Here is a 23,705-nt window from a genome sequence, read left to right as displayed (position 1 = left end):
GATACCTACGTGTGAATATTAATGCGATATAATTACGATTAGGTGTAATTCATGAGTCATGACCGAGGAAATTAATGTTTTCTTTTTGTATTTTCTTTGTGTTTTGTGTACAATAAAGTATTTATACATATTTACATACATACATATATTAATAATTTTCTATTATTTCGTAGTATATTAAATATTTATGTAATTATACGCGTGTTGATAATTAAGTGTGTTGATTTTATCACTACACTAGCGTTTACCCGCGGCTTCGCACGCGTAAATCATTAGATACAGCAGTTGAATTGAAATTCCGGGATTTTATTAAATTCTCGCAGGAATTCCCAAAAATTACATCGTGGTTTTCATTGACGTTAAATTAAAACACTCATGCCAAATTTCATGACTCCAAACCCAGCGTTTGTTATTTCGAAATTTTATCCCTATCCCGTGGGAATATCGGGATAAAAAGTAGCCTATGTGTTATTCCAGACGTCCAGCTACCGACAAAAGTAACTACTTTATACAAAGTACTACTTTAGTTAAAGTAGTACTTTATTCTTAGTTTAGGAGGGTACTCGTAGTCGTTGAAAAGATTTGTGCGACATATTTCACCAAAGCATTTTTTCATAGTAGCGAATTTTCACATCGCGTTCTTTCATGATCGCAAATTTAACTATTCGTCTTTTTTCATGAAGCGTTTTATAATGTTCGCGTTTATTTTTTTGCTTACTTTATCAGTCGCATATATTTTCAGCAGCGTTAGGTAAACCACGCCTTATGTCGAAGGAGCCCCGCGAACGCGGGGCTCCTATTTCTGGGCGGTTTGCCCTTCGGGCATTTGAAAATACCTAACGAACCTAACCTACTTATTCAAGCCGCACTATTTTATACTGATAATAAGTGCGAATAGTAAAATAATTGTCTGGTAAAATAAGCGAAAAAAATTTACGCGAACATTAAAAAACGCTTCATGAAAAATCGCTACATGAATAAGGACGAACCAGTAAATTTGCGATCGTGAAAAATCGCGATGTGAAAATTCGCCACTCAGAAAAAATGCGTTTGTGAAAATTATCTAACAAACCGTTGAAAAAAAGTCTCTCTCCTTCTCCTTCCTAAGAAGCGTCATAAGATTCAGGTGCAAACTAAACTCAATTGAGTGTCGTGGCTGGACTACCCCCTTCAGAGGTTGAATTTTTATAGCCTATAACCTGGCCGGAGATTTTCTCGACAGATTAGTAAAGTTTGCATCAAAATCCGTTCAGCCGTTCTCACGTGATGCGCAGTCAAACATATAAACAGACAAAAATTCTAAAAACTTTTGCAACATGTTCTGTTATCGATTCTAAGTATCCCCAGCCAACTTTTTTTCGGATATCTTTCGACCCTCTTCAGCTTTATTATATATGTACCTACCTACTCGTACCTATAGATAATGTTTACAAAAAATATAGAGGCTCAACAATTATTTATCAGTGTCCACTATCTATCCATCCAGAGACTTAGGTATAAATTGTAAATTTAAATGTAGTTACCAACCTAGCAAAAAATACTTACAAACTTTTCAATGACATTGGCAATTAAGTTGGAATTATACATGCGCCGGCGATGATCGGGCCAGATGCTGCGCACGTGCATACACTGCTTGTGGTCCCAGTACGGGAGATAGTAGTAGCTCTTATCGCTCAACGAAGAGGCTTTTGTCGCTGCGGTGGTACTTTGCCAGTAGCCGGTGTCAGCACTCATCTCGTCTATAAAGGTTTATTGTTAAAATAATAAACATTTCTATCGTATAGGAATATGGCATATGTGATAATATGTACCTATAGGTTATACTTATAGCTTATAGCTACATAACCCACCCGTGAGTGGGTCCGAAAATCTGGGTTTTTAGATGACACTATTTCAAATGTATGTATTTTAAAGGTAAAGATTGTAGGACCTGCTAATATTTACGACGAAGCTCTTGTAAATGTGATCCACAAGTCCAACCCATTGTTTTCAAGTGAAAGCTAAGTTAAGGGTATAAATCTTTATAAAAGTATAATATGAAGTTCTTACCCAATTCGTCTGATTCCAAATCTTGAGGACGTCTAACAGAATCGCTGTGGCCATCCAATGAGTTACCAGAATTACCAATGCTTAATTCAAATTGTATGGGTTTGTCAGTTAGACGCTTGTCAATCATATTAGCATCAAAAATACTTGCAAAGAGAAAGAACTCCTCGTTTTTCCCAAACGTAGATTCAGTTATCGGAGGTACAATTTCTACTTCAACGTCTGATGCTGGACATTCCATGTTATCTGTTATTTCAGTTCGAATTGAAATGAGGATCCTGTAATAAATAAAATTTCGGTAATGATTTCCCTTCAGCGTCAAGTCATATCAAGAACATAAATGTGAAATGAGAGCCAAGTTCAATATTATGATTGATTATTGACTTCAACGACAAAAGAACTGAAATCTAAATGGGTGCCAAGTTCAATGGTCTGTCCTGAAATTTATTTATCTATACTACGAGTATCTATACTAATATTACATATAAAGAGGAAAGATGTGGATTTTTGTATTTTTGGATGTTTGTTATGAATTAACTCAAAAACTACTAGACCGATTTAAAAAAAATCTTTCTCTATTAGAATGCTAAATTATTCCAAAGTGCCATAGGCTATATTTATTTCCAGCAAAAATCAGGGCTCCGTACTAAACTACATTAATGTACCTCAAAGTGTAAAAAAAGTTACCATAAAACATTTTTCATCGCTTGCGCTGTGGAAACTATTGATGAAAGAACAAAAAAATGTTCTACAATATTAAAGAATATATCAATATCTACAAAAAACTTTCCAATACCATATGTCGAACTATTGTAGTTATGATACCACAACTACTTTCTTACATTTTAAAAGTTGACTGAAATACCGACTAAAATCAGACCAGTTATACATATCTTTGTATTTCATCCTTATCCAGATAAATAATTTTATATTCAAGACGGTTTTAATACCTGTAGATTACTTTTTGAATTATTCAAATGGGACATTCCATTCAAAAGATATTAAAAATATTAATCTAACCAAAAAATGCATTTAGTCTACGTTGACGCGCCCTGGCTTCGCGCGGGTCGGGTGTTGTTTTTGGGAATTGGAGCTGAAAAATGTGTGGGAAGTGCCCTCAATTAGAGACCTTTTTAGAGTTCTGTGGTCAAAGGGTAATAAAAACAGGACCCTATTACTAAGACTCAACTGTCTGTCTGTCACTAGGCTGTATCTCATGAACCGTGATAGCAAAACAGTTGAAAATTTCACAGAAGACGTATTTCTGTTGCCGTTATAACAAAAAATACAAAAGAATAAAATAAACATTTGACGGCTACACGTTCAGTTACATGTAAAATAAAAAAAACAGGTAGTTGCTTAAAATATTCACAGAATATTTATTTATATTTTCATTCACTTTAAAAATAAATAATTACATTAAAATAGAATAAATATTTAAGGGGGCTCCCGTACGGCAAACGTGTTTTTTTTTGTCGATTTTTGCTAATGTCTAATTTTGTATAGGTACGGAACCCTTCGTGCGGGAGGCCGACACGCACTTGGCGGTTTTTTTTTATTTTGCCCGTGCAAAGCCGGGGCGGGTCGCTAGTAACAATCTAAAATATAATTTCTTCTTATAAATTAGGATAATAATAATAATAATACTGTATTGAAGCCTAAGGTCGGACTTGGCTAGTTTTCATATAGGAATTATATTATAGCCTTCGCAAGTTCTAAAGCTGTAAGTTCTTATTTTATTCTTCCGAAAATTTTACTTGCTGATAGAAACTAGCTATCGAACATGGGGTCTTCCATGACTGTTATTGACTGTAGAAGGTACTTAATAATACTGTTAGCTTGAACTTGGCTTCACACCCTTAATATTGTTCTGAGTAGATACTTTCTCATTAAGTAGCTTTATTTTGATGTGTACCTTGCTCTGTAAGATACGCCTTCGCCCATGCCCATGTTAAGGCTGGCGTGCTGGTCCAGCAAACTGTAGTCGCGCGTTGAGCCGTAGAGATAGATATAAGCAGGTCCAAATGTTGGTAAAAATCCTGAATGATTGTTGGACGTAAAAGAACATTATGAATATTAATTGTTTTCCAAAATTAAAGAAAGCAGAGAAGTTTTGATAGCATTTGCCGATGAATATATAAAGAGCTATTTAGTAATTAACCAATGCGGTAGTAAAAAACGTTACAATTTAAGTTATAAATAAATAAGGAAAAGTAAAACTTCGGATACCAATTTCTGGGGCTTTTATGTTTCTATTCGGCGTGGTGTTTTGTACAGGTACTAGTCAATACTGTTAAAGTGGTAATTTTTCAACGTTTCTCCTGTCAAATCGAGAGAGATTAGGGTGAGATACCTATATTTGAGAGTTTTAGTAAAAGGGTCACCAAAGGCTTTTTGTTGGGGTCCTTTCTTGAGGAATATGTTTACAACCTGCCCCGGCCCGTTTTATTGGTGATAGATAGATGACTATCTACCAATCAAGATTATATAACCGCCCACTCCACATAAAACGCGTCTGCGGTCTGATACCTACCCACAGTCCGCCATTTGGTGACTCCTGACTTAATAGCAAACCAAATATCGTTAGTCAGGTAGACACCTTTTTCTCCATCATTGGATATGGATTTGAGATCGATGAAATGCGTGCCGATGATGTTGGGGTGCACGGGGTCGTTGTCTCGCAGCTGGATCTTGATGCGCTGGCACAGCGGCGGGAACATCTCCGTGAACACGATCTGCTCGTTCCATACCGGCGTGTATGAGTTCTTCTTCACCGACGTGCAACCCTGGACAACAACAAATTGAAAGAAGAATATAAATTGAGACGTTGTAATTTAAATCGAATAAATTATATCAATACTAGCCGTTACCCGCGACTCTGTCCGCGTAGAATTTGTTTATCGTTAACCCGCGGTAACTATGCAACTTTTCGGGATAAAAACTATCCTTTATCCTTCTCCGGGACTCAAACTATCTGTATACCGAATTTCATCTAAATCAGTTTAGTGGTTTAGACGTGATGAAGTAACAAACAAACAAACAAATTTACAAACTTTCCCATTTATAATTTTAGTGGGATAAAAAATAAACAAATAAATAAATCCCAAGTAATATTTGCTGCCGTTACCCTTGATAATCAACGATCAATTCGAAGAGCACCTCCACCCATATATGCCCAGTGGTTCGTTTTTGCACCGAAAAATAGGCATCAGCTAACGCGCGATTTAGCAAAAGAAATTGCTTATTTGTGACGTCTATGCTAAAAAAGAAATAGAGACCAAAAATAGTTCTGGGCATATATGGGTTAAATGCACAGTTAAGCTTTAAATTTGTGTTGCTGAAAATTGATAGTTTTAATCGGAAAAAAGGCATACTATCGATAGGCCTATCGATAGTATCGATACTATCGATAGTAAGTATTGATATCTCTTTCCGTGCAATACTATCGATAGTATTGACGGTGGAAGCATTCTACACTTCCACTGAACGTAGATATAGTTAGTGTTTAGTATTTCAATTGTATTAAATTGTATGGGTTTAAAAAAAAAAATATGCCTAAATAAAGAAATTTATTATTATTATTATTTTAACTAAGGGACCCCATACATCCCTGTATTTCTTTTATTATTATTTTTTGTATTTTTTTTTCTTTAATTGTATAATATAGTTTTTAAGTATTTTATTTGTACTTATATTTTTATGAAAAAATGACTTTCTGCCAAGTTTCTTGCGGCGCATTCTTCTTGGCAATGATGGTCTTTCCGAAAGCGCTGGTAGTTTAAAAAAATGACGTGTAAAAGTGCCCATTGCGGCCTATTTACTGAATAAATCATTTGAATTTTGAATTTGAATTTGAATTTTGAATTTTTGAATTGAACAGATAATTACGAAAACTATCGATACTGTCGATACTATCGATAGTTTCGAACAATCGATTGGGACCTATATTTCAATACTATCGGATTATAAGCAAGATTGCAAGATGTAAAGGTTTCGTGTAAGGTAGGTAAAGGCTTTCCGACTTACTTAACGATCTACCGAACCAGACCAACTTACTCTTAGGACTAGGATTCTGTTGCTGCAACGGCTGTTCTGCCAACCTCCCCGTGTAGATGCAACCGATACTATTGAAATAACGATAACAATCGATTGTTCAAAACTATCGATAGTATCGATAGTATTTCGTAATTTTCTGTTCAATACTATCGATTTTTGCATTATTAGACATCAAAAATATCGATACTATCGATAACTATCGCTTTTACTCAAACTATCGATATTCTATCGAAACACTATCGATAGTGGACTATCGATCGGCAACACTACTTAAATTAGATATTCTCTCAAAGCTCATTGACGATGAAAAACCTAACTTAATACCTATAGTATACTTATACTTAGTTGTCTTACTGTCATTCCAGCAAAGCACACTTGGACGTAAGGGTCGACCAGGTCCTGCGTCTCGCCGGTGAAAGCGCGCTTCACGTTAGCCAGGATGGAGTAGTTCATCTTGGGCAGTCCGTCGGCTTTGTAAATCTTGACAACGAATTTAGCGCGCTGCCGCTCGATAGGCACACCGTCGGGCAGAAGTAGATTTCTAAGAGTACAAAATGTTTTTTTTTTATATAGTACCTACTGCAATTTTTAGGATGCTATTATTTTCCGATGTTAACCTTGAAATTAGCAGAACAGAGGTAGACCTAAAAAGATGGCGGAACAATTCGGAGCGATTCTAGCCGGACTGGCGACATTTTGCCGAAGCCAGAGGCGACTGGAAGGAAAAAGGGGTGGCCTTGCCCAGTAGTGGAACACAGGCTTTTAAAAAAAAAGATGTAAGTGGGAATTTTTGTCTCATTTTACCATTTTTAGGGTACCTACCTACCTACTTCCAGGTGCTTTGAAATTTTAAATTCATTTGACATATGGTATGAAAGTCGTCATACCAGAACCGGTAAGACTTAATTTTTTTCTTCAGTAAACATTATAAAATGACCTCACAATGCTGACCATGAGCAGAGCTCTGCTAACACTGGATATTCATAATCCTACAAATCTGTACGGAACCCTCGATGCGCGAGTGAAGTTTGCTATAATATAAAATAAAAATAATATACCTATATGTCGGCGGCCGATCGTAAAATCCGTCAGATCAATAAATTCCTAGGCATATCGCGAAATGGCGCAATTTCATGAATTGGCTAAGGGACATCCGCTATATCGTTCAAAACTCACCGTTTAACGATTTGCCTAGTGACGTTTAGGCAAATCATGAAATACCTAGGCATATCATGAAACGCCGCCATTTCATGATTTGGCCAGTTTAGGCAGATCATGAAATTCCTAGACAACATAAAATATCGGTCCTGGCACTTCGCCGGCCGCTGCCACGGCACGCTCGCTTCGCTCGCTCGGCTCGTGCTATGTGGTCACAATTCATACTAACAAATCCTCGCTTCGCTCGTTGTACCTAATTAGGGTTCCGGAGCCAAAATGGCAAAAACGGAACCCTTATAGTTTCGCCATGTCTGTCTGTCTGTCTCTCTGTCCGTCCGCGGCTTTGCTCAGGGACTATCAATGCTAGAAAGCTGTTATTTTGCACGGATATATAAGTAAAGTATGCCGACAAAATGGTACAATTAAAAATTCAAAAATATATTTTTTAGTGTACCTCCCATAGACGTAAAGTGGGGGTGATTTTTTTTCTCATCCAACCCTATGGTGTGGGGTATCGTTGGATAGGTCTTTTTAAACTATTAGGGGGTTGCTTAGACGATTTTTCGATTCAGTGATTTTTTTGCGAAATATTCAACTTTAAAGTGAAAATTTTAATATAAATCGAGCGTCCCCCCCCCCCTCTAAAATCTAAACCGGTGGGTGGAAAAATTTGAAAAAAAACAGGATGGTAGTAAGTATATCAAACTTTCAAGGAAAACTATAACGGCTAAGTTTGCTTGAGAATTATTAGTAGTTTATGAGTAAATAGCAGCCTAAGGTATGAAATATACCTAAACTTGGAAGATCCGTATAAAATACGAAATCCTTAGAAAAATATTACTTAATTTTTTCGTAATGGAACGGTCTACGGAATCCTATTTTGGGCGTGTCCAACACGCTCTTGGCCGGTTTTTTTTTCTTATTTTCGGGATGTCACGATGTGCCCGGTATAGAGCTAGGAATATCGACGAATGCGTTGCTCTAATCGATCTGCCGTATTGTTTTTCAGGCACATCGTGATTTGCCTGAACTTTTAGGCGTATCACGAAATAATAATAATAATAACTAACTAACTAACTAATTTGGCTCAGGGACCCAAAGAGGGTCTTGGCCTCCGAAACGAGAGCACGCCATCTGTCCCGATCGTGCGCAGCCTCTTGCCAGTCGTCGACTTGGAGACGTCGCAGATCCGCCTGGACACTGTCCTCCCAGCGGTACCTGGGTCGCCCAACCGGGCGGCGACCAGCCGGTCGTCCCACGTACGCTCTTTTGGCAGCCCGATCCTCTCCCATTCGTAGTAGGTGGCCGAACCAGCGAAGTCTGTGTGATTTTGTTAATAATAATAATAATAATAATAATAATAAAATCTTTATTCAATAAGACAAAATTGCACATGGCATTTCGTGATCTGTCGGATTTTACGATCGGCCGCCGACATATAATATAAGATAGAATAAAATAAAAACAGTGCTTATTATACCTATTACATTCAAGTGTAATTAATTTGAAGTACCTACCTAAAACTGTTAATATTAACAATAATTGAACTAATAAGTGTAGCTTACAAAAGTCAATGATATACATATAGTACTCGTACGTAACCTCCTGCCTCCATTTAAATAAATGAACAAAAAAATCACGTTACTGGGATTAAAATAATAAAGTGAAAAAAAGGGATTTGTTTTCCGGCCGAGCCCCTCGGGGTAAACCAACTCTTGACTGTTTTACGCACAGCATATCCGGGTCAAGAAAATAAGAGAGGGATTACAATACCTCACGGGCTTATAAGTAGGTACCTATAATATTGTAATTTCAGTTAAGTATGAGTTATTCGCATGTTTTATTTATTAGGTACGCTTTGAGTTTGTCTAAATATGTTCAACTGTTGAAAATGTTAAATCATGCTAATATAGCATACCTACATTATTTATTTATTCTCGTTTAACTTCATGGTGGTTATGCCGTGGTGGCCTAGTGGTTTGACCTATCGGCTCTCAAACAGAGGGTCGTGGGTTCAAACCCCGGCTCGCACCTCTGAGTTTTTCGAAATTCATGTGCGGAATTACATTTGAAATTTACCACGAGCTTTGCGGCGAAGGAGAACATCGTGAGGAAACCTGCACGAACCTGCGAAGCAATTCAATGGTGCGTGTGAAGTTCCCAATTCGCACTGGGCCCGCGTGGGAACTATGGCCCAAGCCCTCTTGTTCTAAGAGGAGGCCTGTGCCCAGCAGTGGGACGTGTATAGGCTGGGATGATGATGATGATGATGAACTTAATGGAAGTAATATTCCTCAGGTAAAATAAGTTAATTTCTCTAATGTAAGGGGGTCCATACAACATCTCACGGGCCTCAAGTCATCCTCACCTGCACGTGGTGCACCCTGCCAAACAACAGACGAGGCTTTGACGACCCACCAACACGCACTGGACCCGCGCGGCGGGCTTATGGTCCACTCCCCCTCTCATGAAAGGAGCAACTCCCCGTTCAGGCCCCGAGTGCCCGGCGGCTCCAGGGATTTCGGAGATAGTGGTAGCCGGAGAGACCTTGGAACCAGGGGTGCGAAGAATCCCCGGGCGAAAAGACTACCTCACCACAAAGTGACAAAAGCGAATAACAATATGGATTCTGATTTTCTTAATGTAGTAACCTACAATGTCCGAACCGAACACTGGGGAAAGATGAGCGTCTTGTCGAACTTCAGATCAGAATGCACTCGAAGACATTAAGTGGGACATTGTAGGCCTTTCTGAAGTAAGAAGAAATGGCGAGGAAATTATTGAGTACGATACTGGCATTTTCTATCACTTTGGAACCATTGGTGGACTGTATGGGGTGTGGTTCCTGGTGGCGAAGAAGTGGAAATACAACATTGTTGAATTTATTGGGTATTCTGAGAGGCGATGACTGCGATCAGTTCTTAAATTTAAATTTACAGAAAAACATACTTTAACTCTCGTCCAAACGTACTCGTATGCCCCAAAATCAACTCACACTGATGATGAACTAGAGGAGATTTACGATCTCTTGAACAGGGCTTGCGATGAACAACGAAGCACTTGGAATATAGTTCTCGGTAGTTTAAATGCTAAGGTCGGCAGAGTCGGCACAAGGCTACAACTGGATAACAAAGACGTCATAGGGCCACATGGGCTAAGCACTCGAAACATACGTGGTACTCATTTAATCCAGTTTGCCTTTGGACAGAGCCTTCAGATAAGTAACAGCTTCTTCCACAAAAAAAGATCAGAGGCGTTGGACATGGGTTTCCCCAGATGGCAAGACCAAGAACGAAATTGATTATGTGCTCACTTCTAATCAAAAAATAATAAAAGATATAGGAATAATTAACAGGATTAAATTCAGCTCAGACCATCGACCTGTATGTGTCAAACTCTTTTTCAATTTAAAAATCCACAGAAAATCCTTATTTAGCCATTGCATCAAGAATTTAGATAAGTCTACCATAATTTAAATAACAGCACTTAATTTAATTTGGAGTTAACAAATCACTTATCTACCTTAGAAATGGATGTTAACGATGTCGAGGTTCTTTAAAAAAACATTATTGCAGGAATTCAACGAACTAGTAATAGTGTTCAAAAAGAAAGTACCTACAAAATTTAAAACCTGACGGAAAAAACTAAAGAACTATTAGATAAGAGAAGCAAAGTGGAGAGAGGAACAAAAGATTATAGCATATTTGACAGACGAGTAAAGCGTAACATAAGAAAAGATATCCGACGTTGCAACACACAATTAGTTCAAGAGGCCCTAATTAAGAACCGTGCTCTCAGAATAGCCAAGAAAGGAATTTCGAAATTCAAATCATCAAAGTTTAAAGGATGAGAATGGCACACATGCTGAGGCTGGGAAAATCAGTTCTACTACCCCACATCACAAAGTTATTTAATACAATATTATTTACTGGTAAATTGCCACCTATGTTTTGCCATTCCAATATAGTAGTTCTGCACAAAAAAGGCGATAAAAGCGACATTGGCAACTATCGTCCCATAATCCTAACCTCACTTCTTGTGTGTGTTATGTGTTATGTATGTGTTATTCTTCTCACCTTTATAAAGCATTTATAAAAATCATTGACAAGAACCAGCCAGTAGAGCAGGCTGGGTTTCGCCCCGGGTTTTCCGACACCGATCACCACACTCTAAATCAAATAATAGAGAAAGTAAACGAGTTCAATGTCCCTCTATATCTCGCGTTCGTAGACTACTCTAAAGCATTTGACAGCTCAACACACACTGTAATTGTTACATCCTTACGTAACCAAGATATATTTAGAGCCCATATACATCAATCTCCTTCAATCCATTTACAGCAATAGCACAGCAGATATCAAGCTCCAAACTTCAGGTCAGCTTTTCCTATCGAAAAAGGTATTAAACAGGGTAACCCGCTGTCTCCTAAACTGTTCACCAGCGCCCTCGAAGAACTGTTTAAAAGCTTAGCAGTCTTATGGGAAAACAGTCTGTTGGTGACAAGAGATTAACTAATCTCCGGTTCGCTGACGACATCGTCCTTTTTTTCCCAAACAGCCCAAGACCTCGAATTAATGCTGCAAGAACTCAGCACTGCAAGCCTTAAGATCAGCAACCGACAAGATAATGAAGTCGAAAGACGAGTCGAAAACACCTGGAAGAGCTACTGGTCCATGAAACAGCTTATGAAGGGAAACCTTCCAATAACACAAGCGAAAACTCGTCAACATGTGTATCCTGCCCGTCCTAACCTACGGTGCACAAAAATGGTCCCTGACTGAAAATCAAAAGTCCAAACTTAAGGTTTGCCAAAGAGCGATAGAGCGTAGCATATTAGGTGTGAAACGGATGGACAGAATCCGGAACACCACGCTGTGCTCAAAAACACTCATAACCGACGTTGGGAAAAAAACTGCTAAGCTAAAATGGGACTGGGCTGGACACGTCTGTCGCATGCACCCACAAAGGTGGGCTCGCACAGTTACTTGGTGGGTGCCGGAGAACGGTCAGGGACATCGAGGCAGGCCGAGAAGGAGATGGCGGGACGATCTGGACACGTACGCAAAGGACTGGCCTGACATTGCGTCAGAACGGGAGTTGTGAAGGTCAAGAGGGGAGATTTTTTTTGAATAAGGCTGTTACAGCCTTATTCATAAAAAGTTAGAGCCTCCTTGAAGGCTCCTTGAAGGCCTGATGCTAAAAAACATGATTCATAAACGTCTGTTAGCGCTAATCAGTCGATCAAGGCTCTGCTAAAGTTAGAGGACCATAGACCCTCCTTTATCTCTCTGCTAAGTCACAAAATGGCCGCCACAAGTTTGAACAGCTGACTTTGACAAGAGCAAAAAACCATACCGAAGATATTTATAGTGAAAGCAGGGCTACGCAAAGATTAAAAAAAAACAGGAAAATTTATTTTCAGTAATTTGTGTTTAAAAATCCTCTAAATTAGCAACAAGCAACAATAAATATGAAAAAAAAATTAGGATGATTAACATAATTACGGCTTTTTGCTTAACATAAACATGCGGATCGGAAATGGCGGGAAAACAAACATCTCGCTTTTAATTATTATTATTCCCCTTGATGACGCTTTTAATTTTTTTTCCTGCTAATTTGCTGTCACTGCTGTCAATTTTTTTTTTAATTATCGATGTGGCCCTTTTTTGTCTTTGATTTGTCAAGGTGGCCAACATAACGCGTCTAATCCGTCTATCAGCAGCTCAACAACTAGCAGACTGCTAGCAAGCGTTTATGAATCATACTTCTTGACAACCGTCTAACAAGCTTAATCAGTCTGCTAAGTAACAGACCGATCAAACCTCAATTAAGGATTTTTTATGAATAAGGCTGTTACAGTCCACGCAAATTTGAGTCGGTAGGTACTTACTGTTTTTTTCTAGGGTAGGACCAATTAGGTTACTTTTTCTTAGAGAACCTTACGATAAATTTGTAGTAAGTTAAAAGCAAGGTAAGGTCTACCGTGTAAGTGCCCCCCCACATGAGCACCTCTTACAAGCTCGTAACTAATTAACATAGTACTGCCCTCTTCAAACCTGTCCTAAAGTTTAAAGGACCGAGGACTTGGTAATTCCAAGAGTCGCAAGTCTGTCTTGTTACATTATTTTAAATATAAGCCTCCTGATTAAGGACACGACGAACGAAACTTACGAGAAAAACGAGACAAGAGACGTACAAGAGACGAGTAAAAAGTCACGCGGTCAAAAACCGCGGCGGTTTAGCCGTAGCTGTAGTGCGGCCTCGGCCATAATTATGATCGGTGATCAAGCATATTTTCGTACTTTATTAATTGTTTCTTTTTTATTTATTTTTTAAATATATATTTTTTATAATTTACCTAAGTACTATATAATTGGAATTAAATATTCGTGAATTAATTTAATTTTAGTTTTTTGTTAATCAATCTAACAATAACTTCAGTAAAGACTAACCAAGACTATACAATTCCTACTAAATAGATTTCAAATCATTCCGATCATGGAAGTGGGTCAAAATGAACTTGAAATAGGTATTCGATTTATATACAAACAAACACATATTACCTACTACGAAGAGAAGGTAAAAAAAAACACAGCGAAATAAATGGTAATTGTCGGAGACTACGACAACAAGTAAATTATATCGTAACCTGTAAATTAAATTGTAATATGAATAAGTCACATACGCTTCAATGTCGTCTTCATCTTTCTCGCTCTTGGGCGGTATCTTGACGGTATCTCCCTTGCCGATGACGCTGATGTCGCACTTGAGATAGCCTTTGGCGCCAGCCGCGATGTCGTCGGGGTCCGTTAGCAGCGCCCACTTGTGGTAGAACTGTCGATCTGCCCAACAACACATTTCTACAGTGTACAGCACGGTCGCTAACGTTTTGTAGCACCTGGGATTAATAGAAGCATTATACTTTGTCTTAAGTACATATTTATTTTATTTTAAGAGGCTATTCAACTCACCCAGAGTAGTTGTAAACCTATTTTTTGTACTGTATCAATAACTTGTTTGTTATTTGTTGGTATGGTAGGATGGCATTCGTTTTGTGTTAATCCAGTTCATGTGAGTATTTACAACATTAGCTCATGCCTATTTCCTTGCTTATTATTTCTAACTCTAAATAAGTAACCTATCTAATTAAAAACGTTATCGCTTCAGTTAGATTTATTAAAGCATTGGATTGCAAAGGAGTTTAATGTTATGTCCCTAAACCTGCTACTAACAAGATAGTAATAATAAATGACATGAAATAAACCGTTAAATATTTAAAGCAATCGCATTGCTAATACACATACGCAAAGCTTAGATAAATATGTATATAGAAAATGGAGTGACACTATTTACCGGCACGGATAATACCGACATGGAAACACCGACCCGATATTTCGTGTACACGCCCATACAAACTGGTGTCAAACTGACAAGAGTTTCTATGGGCGTGTCACAAAATATCATGTCGGTATTGTACATCCGGTAAATAGTGTCACCCAAGAACGTGGTTACAAGTCGCTCAACAGACACTTACCTAATATACGAGTATTGTACACTTAATTCGCTTTGCGCAGTTAGTATTACAAAGCGACGCTTAAAAAAAAAAAAAAAGGTAGGTACGCAAGACTTAAATAAAATCTAATATTATGTCTAAGTGCGTACCTACCTACATTTGAGTTAAAAAGTTTGGCGATAGCATTTAACAGGATTCATAATCATAATTTATTAATATGTGGATGAATGAAATGAAATACCTAAGGTACATTACTTTAAAAATATTCTCTAAAAGAGATTGAATCTGACCATAATTAATTATGCTTAAATAATCTTAAGACCATAGGTATCTATATTATATTTGGAATGAAATTTTTGGTTTCAATTCTATGTAAGGTAATTATTAAAGTTTTATTTTTAATCGGGTAAAAATATGTTTTAGTTTAACAAGGAATTTATCCGTTTGTTACCCTTGTTCCCCGTACATAACCAACTTCCATTAACCAGCACTGGGAGAGGACAAATAATTCCTACTCCAAAACCGGTTTTGTAAAAGGATTTTTTTTCTTGCACAAAACCAACGTCATGGGCCGATAATGTACGAGGAAAATAATTCATAGTACAATACCCGGTTTTGGAGTAAGATTCTTTAATGCCTTGTACCTACAGAACTATGCTTTCTTACTGAAGCTTATTTTCACAGTCGTGTTTTTTCCCAATTTTAATCGTTACAGAAACATTGGTAGGTTTACGTCAGTGCCAAATCTACACAAAAGTAGGAGCTCCGCGTGAGCTCGACACTGTGTCTGTGTCGATTTAAATTGGGACAAAACGCGATTGTAAAAATAAGCTGCAGTAAAAAAGCATAGTTTTGTACAAGGCATTAAAGAATCCTACTCCAAAACCGGGTATTGTAAGTACTATGAATTATTTTTCCTCGTATTCATACCGGCCATGACGTTGGTTTTGTACAAGGAAAAAAATCCTACTCCAAAACCCGGTTTTTGAGTAGGATTTATTTGTCCTCTCCCAGTGCTGGTAATGGAAGTTGGTTATGTACGGGGAACAAAGGGTTTTTTAAATGATTAAAGATTCAAAAAACATATATACAAGTTAATTGGAGCAAACGATTATTACGAAATCAGAGACTTTTTAATGAAGTAGTCGTTTTTCAAGTAATAGCTGAAATCGTCCCGTGCGCGTAATGCGTAGTAAAACTACAATATTGCAATGTCCGTTTAGACTAATATGAATTTAAAAAGTAGTACGTAGTAAATAGATACGGACAGTCTTAATTTTCCACAGATCTGTGCTTAAGCGCTAGGGTGACACTAACGGGCGTCAAGCATCGTTTCCACCAATAATGTGCGAAGATTGTTGCAAGGGATGTGTTTTTCATTAACCAATAGAAACTCTTCATTTACACTTCCTCGCACAGCACATCTCATGTGGAAACAGCTGAGCGGAGCGAGGCGAGGTAAATGAAGGGTTTCTATCGGTTAATGAAAAACATATTCCTCGCAACACATCCTCGCACATCTCTGGTGGTAACGCTGCTTTAAGCTAAAGCGTAGGTAAATGGAATGCGTAGCCTTTGTTTATGATCTTCTGATATCTTAGCAGTGTGTTCTGTGATATAGATACTAATACTAAGAACGATTTGTTAATCTAGTTATGTGCCTACTTAATACAAAAAAGATTTTGTGTAAATAACTTGGTTCGACGGAGCCATATTTTTATTTTCTTTTCTTTTAACAGGCCTCGTGGCTGGCTTGAGGCTAGTGGAACGTATGGCACGGGGAGGTGTTAGAATACTCCACTAGACTACATTAATAACATATCAAAGAATGAGGGCTATCGTTTTTTGTCTCACTAGATGGCGCACTGTTGCGTGAGGTTTTTAAGTATGGCTTTCAAAGTTTGTTATTACGGGCGTGAAAACAAAGTTTAGATTAAAATCATATTGAATACACCTTAAAACCGTACCATAAAAATATCGAGCATGTCACAGTGTTGCATAGTCCCCGTTTTGTTCGGAAAAAAGGGAGGACAAAGGTTTCCGAAAGACAAAACTGTCTCAAAACACAGACATTCATTGCCCCGGAACGCATATTTGCCATAATTCATTTTAGATATTGTAAAATTTTCACAAAATTATTCTAATTAGAAATAAACCCACGTAGCTCACCCAAAAACTATGAGATTTGACATTTCGGAGACCTCACGCTACACTAGCGCCTCTAGTGGCGAATTCATACGCGATAGCCCTCATTGCATCCAAACGACCATATTATTTTGACTATCAGATGGCCTAGTGGTTCCGTGTCGGGGCAGATATTTGTATGAAAAATACGAATGTTTGTTATCGGGTCTTGGGTGTTTAATAATGTATTTATTTATGTATGTATCTATATCTATATAATTATATTTATCCGTTGCTTAATACCCATAACACAAGCTTTACTAAGCTTACTTTGGGACTAAGGGACTAAGTCAATTGGTGTGAATTGTCTCGTGATATTTATTATTATTATTATGTTCTTTATTTATTTTCATTCTTAGGATTAGGTTTTTATAATAGTAATAAAAAGTAAAACCAGAAAATTTAAGAAAATTATTATTATTATAATTATTATTAAAAGTGTTACTTTTTTAAGCTTTATTTACATTGAAAAAATCGTAAATAATTTATTTATATATCTTGGTTCCAAGTATTTAAGTTTCTAAAACTCAAATTTAGCATTCGGAGGATAGAGCACACGAAATCTAATAAGTGCACACTTACCTACTCACACCTACTAAGTTGACATCAGAAAGAAAGGACTAGTATGATTTTCTGACACATATTGCATCAAAGCCAATACCATTATTTTTGTTTTACCTAACTTTTAGTTTGATACTAAAATAACTAAAAAGAATGCACCACACTTTTTCTTGGATCATGGTCTTTTCCTTACTATGCCCATTGGATAGGTACCTACTTAACTTCAAAGAATCTCTAAAATAAAACTAAACATGCAATTTAAAAAAAACTGGCTAGATACGACTTAAATGCGAGCATTAAGTTATTATTGTAATAACATGAAAGCAGTTCTACTGAAATCAAGAATACCTCGTCACCTACAAAACATACGACGGTAGAAAGGCGCGACACTCATTCCGCTGCCAGCTCATTCTGAAAAAGCGTGAAGAAATTCATAGTAGGTGCTAAAAAAAAAGGTTGAATAAGGAAAGAAACATGCATTAAGTATCTCAATCACGTGTAAGAATTTTATTCATAACAGGAAGGACACTGACCTAAAAGTAAATAGATGAGAAGGACGAATCGTTAAAGTCGTTAGGTATACCTTTACTTAAGGAAAAGTTTATTTAACTCATTTAACTTGAAAATAATGGGCGTAACATATGGACTGTATTTGAATTAGGTACAAGCTAACTGCGAGGCGAACTGGCAACTCAAATCTCTGACGATGGAACGCGGATCAAAAATATAGTCCATCTGTTCGGCGCTCTGCTCAGGCACTTTCAAGAGGTACCTTGGAGTACCTACTCGTATATACTTAGTAAATATAACGGTAGCTCCATCCACAAATCGAATTCGTAGGTACTGCTATTATAAGTAGATAAAATATAAATTAAGATTCGGTTCAAGCGTAAACGTAACTAAGCTGAGCGTTTTTGTGCTTTTCTCATTAGGTACATAAACTCATAGGTAAGTTATTTTTTGATTTAACAATTTTCAGTAGCTTCAGGGCCTTGGAATATTACATACTTACGAGTTTGGTACCTACTAAATACGTTTCCCAACAATTCCGGGAATGAAAGGGTATAGCAGGATTACAGAAGTTGCCGCCAAAGTTTTGAGTTTGAAACTATAGTTAAACTATTTCTTTTAAGGATATAACACTATGCACAACATTTTAACCCTCTACTGCTCCCAGGGCGGCCACGGCGCCCAATTAACCCTAAAACGGCTTTATTTTTTTTCTCCAAAACTATGCAACTGACGGATTTCAAATTTTGCACAAATGTCTCACGTGTTAAATGTCTCGAACAGTGTCACTGTTTTTAGGGTTCCGTAGCCAAAATGGCCAAAACTGAACCCTTATAGTTTCGCCATGTCTGTCTGTCTGTCTGTCTGTCCGTCCGCGGCTTTGCTCAGGGACTATCAGTGCTAGAAAGCTGTAATTTTGCACGAATATATATGTAAACTATGCCGACAAAATAGACATTCAAAAATTAAAAAAAAAATTTTAGAGTTTCTACCTCCCATAGACGTAATGTGGGGGTGATTTTTTTTTCTAATCCAATCTTGTAGTGAGGGGTATCGTTGGATAGGACTCTTAAAACCATAAGGGGGTTGCGAAAACGACTTTTCGATTCAGTGATTACTTTGCAATTTATACAACTTTAAAGGGCAAATTTTCATTAAAATCGAGCGTCTTCCCCCTCTAAAATTTAAACCGGTGGGTGAAAAAATTAAAAAAAAATCAGGATGGTAGTAAGTATATCAAACTTATAAGGAAAACTATAACGGTTAAGAGTAAATAGCAGCCTAAGGTATAAAATATACCTAAACTTGGAATTTTCCGTAAAAATACGAAATCCTAGAAAAATATTGCTTATTTTTTTCGTAATGGCTACGGAACCCTATTTCGGGCGTGTCCGACACGCGCTTGGCCGGTTTTTTAATATTCAAGCACCGAAAAACTGGTAATACCTAAAAGAAAATGGCTGAATTAACTAAAAACCGGCCAAGACCGTGTCGGACACGCCCGAAGTAGGGTTCCGTAGCCATTACTAAAAATTAAGTAATGTTTCCATCCACCGGTTAAGATTTTAGAGCGGGGGACGCTCGATTTTAATGAAAATTTGCACTTTAAAGTTGTATATTTTGCAAACAAATCACTGAATCAAAGAATCGTTTTAGCAACCTCCTAATGGTTTTAAAAGACCTATCCATCGATTCCCCACACTACAAAGTTGGATGAGAAAAAAAAAACACCCCCACTTTACGTCTATGGGCGGTAGGTACTCTATATTTAAAAAAATATATATTGTACCATTTTTGTGCATATTTTACATAACATCTGTGCAAAATTACAGATTTCTAGCATTGATAGTCCCTGAGCAAAGCCGTGGACGGACAGACACAGAGATAGACAGACATGGCGAAACTATAAGGGAACCCTAAAAAGCGTTCAGTAGTGGCACTTTAAACCGTAATTTAGTGATACAACGCATTGATATAATACTTTTTTTAAATTAAATTGTTATTTCCAATGAAATGGCGTTAAGAGTCGTGTCGTGTAATTTAAAAAACAAAAAAGTATCGCGGGAAGTATAAGCAAGGGCAACTTTTTAAAGCATTTTATTTAATATTTTAACAATTTTGCTTTATTTCCTCGCTTCATATATTGGAGAAAAACACTTGCGTACCTACATGCCTCAGCGGAAATGGCTATTCGTGGATTCCTATTTATTGACGGACTCAGCTACGCTTCGTCCGTCTCAGTCAAACTCTACTCATCCACAAATTGCTTTATCCCGGCCGGCAGCAATGTACTATTTCCCGGACTTATTATGTATATCATTGTATTCGTGTTCGTGGACCTTTAATTGACAAATAAAAGTAGAAAATAGTTTTTCCACTCCTATACTGTTAAGTATCTGTGATTTACTTAATCACGAACAATAATACATAATACATAACAAGATTCTGGAAAAGTCTATATTATTATAATCTATACCTCATAAGAGCCCTGTATAGTAATGCTGCTAAAACGATAACTGCATGGCTACCTACTACGAAATTCGAAAATCGAAGTTCGTATCTGCCCGTGTCCCGCTGACGCTAATAATTATTATTTTCTCAAAATTTTTATGAGATGTTGCCATTACGTCATCAAAAATGTCTTAGAAAGTAACGCAACCTGGAGACTAGCTGCTAGTGTCCAGGAAGTACCTAATCTCGAACTGTCCAGGAATTAAGTATGAAATTTACTTCCTGGAGAGTAACGGGTTCCTTTAAAAAATTGTCACCATCAACGACCATCATCATCACCATCACTAGCAATCATCATTATCATCATCACCATCGTCGTCACCATCAACCATCATCATCATCATCATCATCATCATCATCACCATCATCATCATCATCATCAAAATCATCATTACCAACCATCATCATCATCCTCGTCACCATCATCATCATCACATCACAATCACCGTCATTTCATTATCACCGTCATCGTCATTTTTGAGAAAAGCTCTATACCTACAAGCTTCGACCAGTAATCTCCATCCTGGCCTCGTATTGTTGATGGCCTCACCTAGAGGTTCGGCCACCAAACTTCTACTCGTCCAGGATGGCTCTCTTACAACTGGTCTCTGCAGTAATATACTATTAATACGAGAGTGAGGGGGACGATACGAAACGAACTTCGATTTTCGAATTTCATAGCAGCCCCAGAGCAACCACGACGGCTCTATGGCGTCGCTCACCGCCACTAAATTTTTTTGACCCCTATTATAATGTAACTGTCCTATTGTAATATTCGTGAATTTTGTATATTTCATTTTATAAATTATTCTAATAAGTTTGCATTATTTTAAGTCAGTAAATTACTAAAACTGTTTTACTTTGCACAAAAATAACATACTCGTACATTTCATGCTTCCTGGACTTAAAGTTCTTTTGTGTAACAAGTTGTCCTAGTTGGACTACTCTAAAACACATATGTAGGCACGAACGTACCTACATTGATAATCTGTAAACATGGAAACATTTCAGCGTTCGAGCATAATCATTACATTACATTGCACACAACATGTGAAGGGCAATTAAACAAAACAGTGGGAGTGGCTTAATAGTCATAGTTACCAGGCTGGTTCCAAACCGTCGCCACGTCCAGCTTGAAGCTGCCCAGCAGCTTGTTGGCTCGCAGGATGTGGCGCGACTGCAGCACCTGGCGACACCAACAATGCTGGTCCACTAATACGCCGGAAATATTCAACACACAAACTGTCAACTTTAAATCGCGCGGCGCAAACTGCCTCCTCTTACATTCCAAGAACAATTTTCAACATGAACATTACATTACTCTTACATTAGCAGCCGTTAGGCCGCGTTTCTAATTAAATATCTACCTGTAACATATTCAGCAAACTTTCTCATAAGGCCATAGGTAATGAGAGCGTTTTGTTGGGATTCTTGCATGGAAAACGAATAATTGTGTCGCGAATAATTTTATTGACGAACATTTGGTAGGTAAATACAGTCGAATAAAGTGCGGCCTATCATCAACCTGTATATCGGTTTCGTGCCTGGGAATAACCCTTTTGACTGGTATGGCGAAGTGTTATCGCAACATGAGTGAGTACACATAACATACACTGTATGAGTCGAGTACACTCTGCGCCGCTAGCGGTGTTGACGAATATGTGCACCTAAACCTACCCACAGATTGCATGCTACACGCCAATGCGCTACACTGTTATTCGAGCCTGTGTACACTGTTGTTAGAAATAAGCAAAAATCGATATGTTACAAACGTGAACCAAATACTCCTAATAAATAGGTACGTTAGTTAATAATTATTACAGTCAAATATGCAAGCTGTCTTAAAATTATTCCGAAAGTTTCAGCAGATTGATTGACCACTCCTGTAATAGTTACGGTACCCGAGCAAATGAAGGTTTCTAGAATGATGAGCATAGCAAGGGTTTCAAGGCTAGAGACTAACAACTTACCAGCCGAGCGAAACAATTTTTTATCTAACCACAGTAACATATTACAATTCGCGAATGCATCCATATTCATTGTCTCCGTAATAAAGAAAACTTTAATAATATCAACGATGGGCTTACTACATATTATTAAATCTAAATATTTGAGCTGGGCATTGTTAGTCGGCCTGTTAGACTTTTTACTCGTGCACAGTTTGTAAGATCTAACTTCCAACATTTGACATTTGTCTGTTGAAGTTTGTAGTGATGTGACTAAGACGTATCTTTTGTCGCATCTAGTGATTATTAGGGAATTGGTAGAATCGATCTTACAGACGATTTCTGTATGTTAAATCTAGCCTATCTATTCTAAACATACAGCGTGTATTTTTGATACTACCTCAAACTGTAACCAGACGACGATTTAAGTGCTGTGAACCGATATCAAAAAAATTGTTAATTTAAAATTAACTACCAGAGCGTAATTAATTTTTGAAATATTTTCGAGCAGCAATGAAATGCGTACAATAATTTGATACGAGAGAGAAACGTTTTGTGACAGCTGTCACGTCATCAAGTGCGACGTTTTGAATAAAAACATAGCAGTATCACGTAGTGATACATTGCGTGCTAATTAATTTTGTAAGGAAAATAATAAGTTTTTTTTTTACTAAAATAATGAAATGTGATTATTAGGGCCTTCACCAACTACCCTTAAAGTTTGAGGTAGAATCAAAATACACGCCGTATAATACATCTGTAAAAAGTCGGTGTCTGTACATTGTAAATATTTGAGAAAAACTGTTACTAGGGGCTTATAAGAGCCCGAAACAATGATTATTAGAATTATTGTCTGTTTGCCTATGCGTTTGCACACGCTAGTCTCAGAAACAACTCAGCGTAGAAGGATGCGGTTTTCACTGATCCTTGCTTTGGGTTAATATTTAGTGTTTGTTTCATTCGAATCGGTTCACAAATAAGAAAAATAATGTCAATTTGAAGAAATTTGTAGAACATTTCTAGGGCCGGAAGGACGTGCCAGATATTTTTGCACGCTCCGCAGTGGCAGATATTAATGCTGGTGACTGTACGTTGTACGTACCTACCTACTCTTTGAGCGTACTCTAGCTTATCATTACATTACGTTCGAATGTCAAAAATTATCCGCGTAGATTCAAACGAGAAAGGAAAGAGGTCAAAAAGTTTTTCATCGGAATTAT

At 37.4% G+C, this 23,705-nt stretch overlaps 1 protein-coding gene across 2 annotated transcripts in view; it reads right to left on the bottom strand.

Moving 5' to 3' along the window:
- The window catches only part of LOC141433137 (otoferlin-like), a 58,522-nt gene that overhangs the window by 9,878 nt on the left and 24,939 nt on the right, over positions 1–23,705 (bottom strand). The window contains exons 1-8 of one of the 2 annotated variants that reach the window (XM_074095016.1): positions 21,641–21,722; positions 17,879–17,929; positions 13,946–14,102; positions 6,457–6,643; positions 4,646–4,832; positions 3,962–4,085; positions 2,050–2,324; positions 1,546–1,739 (exon numbers count right to left, since the gene is read on the bottom strand). In XM_074095016.1, the coding sequence (XP_073951117.1) occupies positions 1,546–1,739; positions 2,050–2,324; positions 3,962–4,085; positions 4,646–4,832; positions 6,457–6,643; positions 13,946–14,102; positions 17,879–17,912 (1,158 nt within the window). In that variant the 5' untranslated portion in view covers positions 17,913–17,929; positions 21,641–21,722. Of the gene's footprint in view, positions 1–1,545; positions 1,740–2,049; positions 2,325–3,961; positions 4,086–4,645; positions 4,833–6,456; positions 6,644–13,945; positions 14,103–17,878; positions 17,930–21,640; positions 21,726–23,705 lie in introns of those variants that run through there. The other variant, XM_074095008.1, reaches the window with a different exon arrangement.

The sequence above is a fragment of the Choristoneura fumiferana genome, chromosome Z (genome assembly GCF_025370935.1).
Source record: "Choristoneura fumiferana chromosome Z, NRCan_CFum_1, whole genome shotgun sequence".
NCBI lineage: Eukaryota > Metazoa > Arthropoda > Insecta > Lepidoptera > Tortricidae > Choristoneura > Choristoneura fumiferana.
This window is presented reverse-complemented; position numbering and strand designations above follow the sequence as displayed.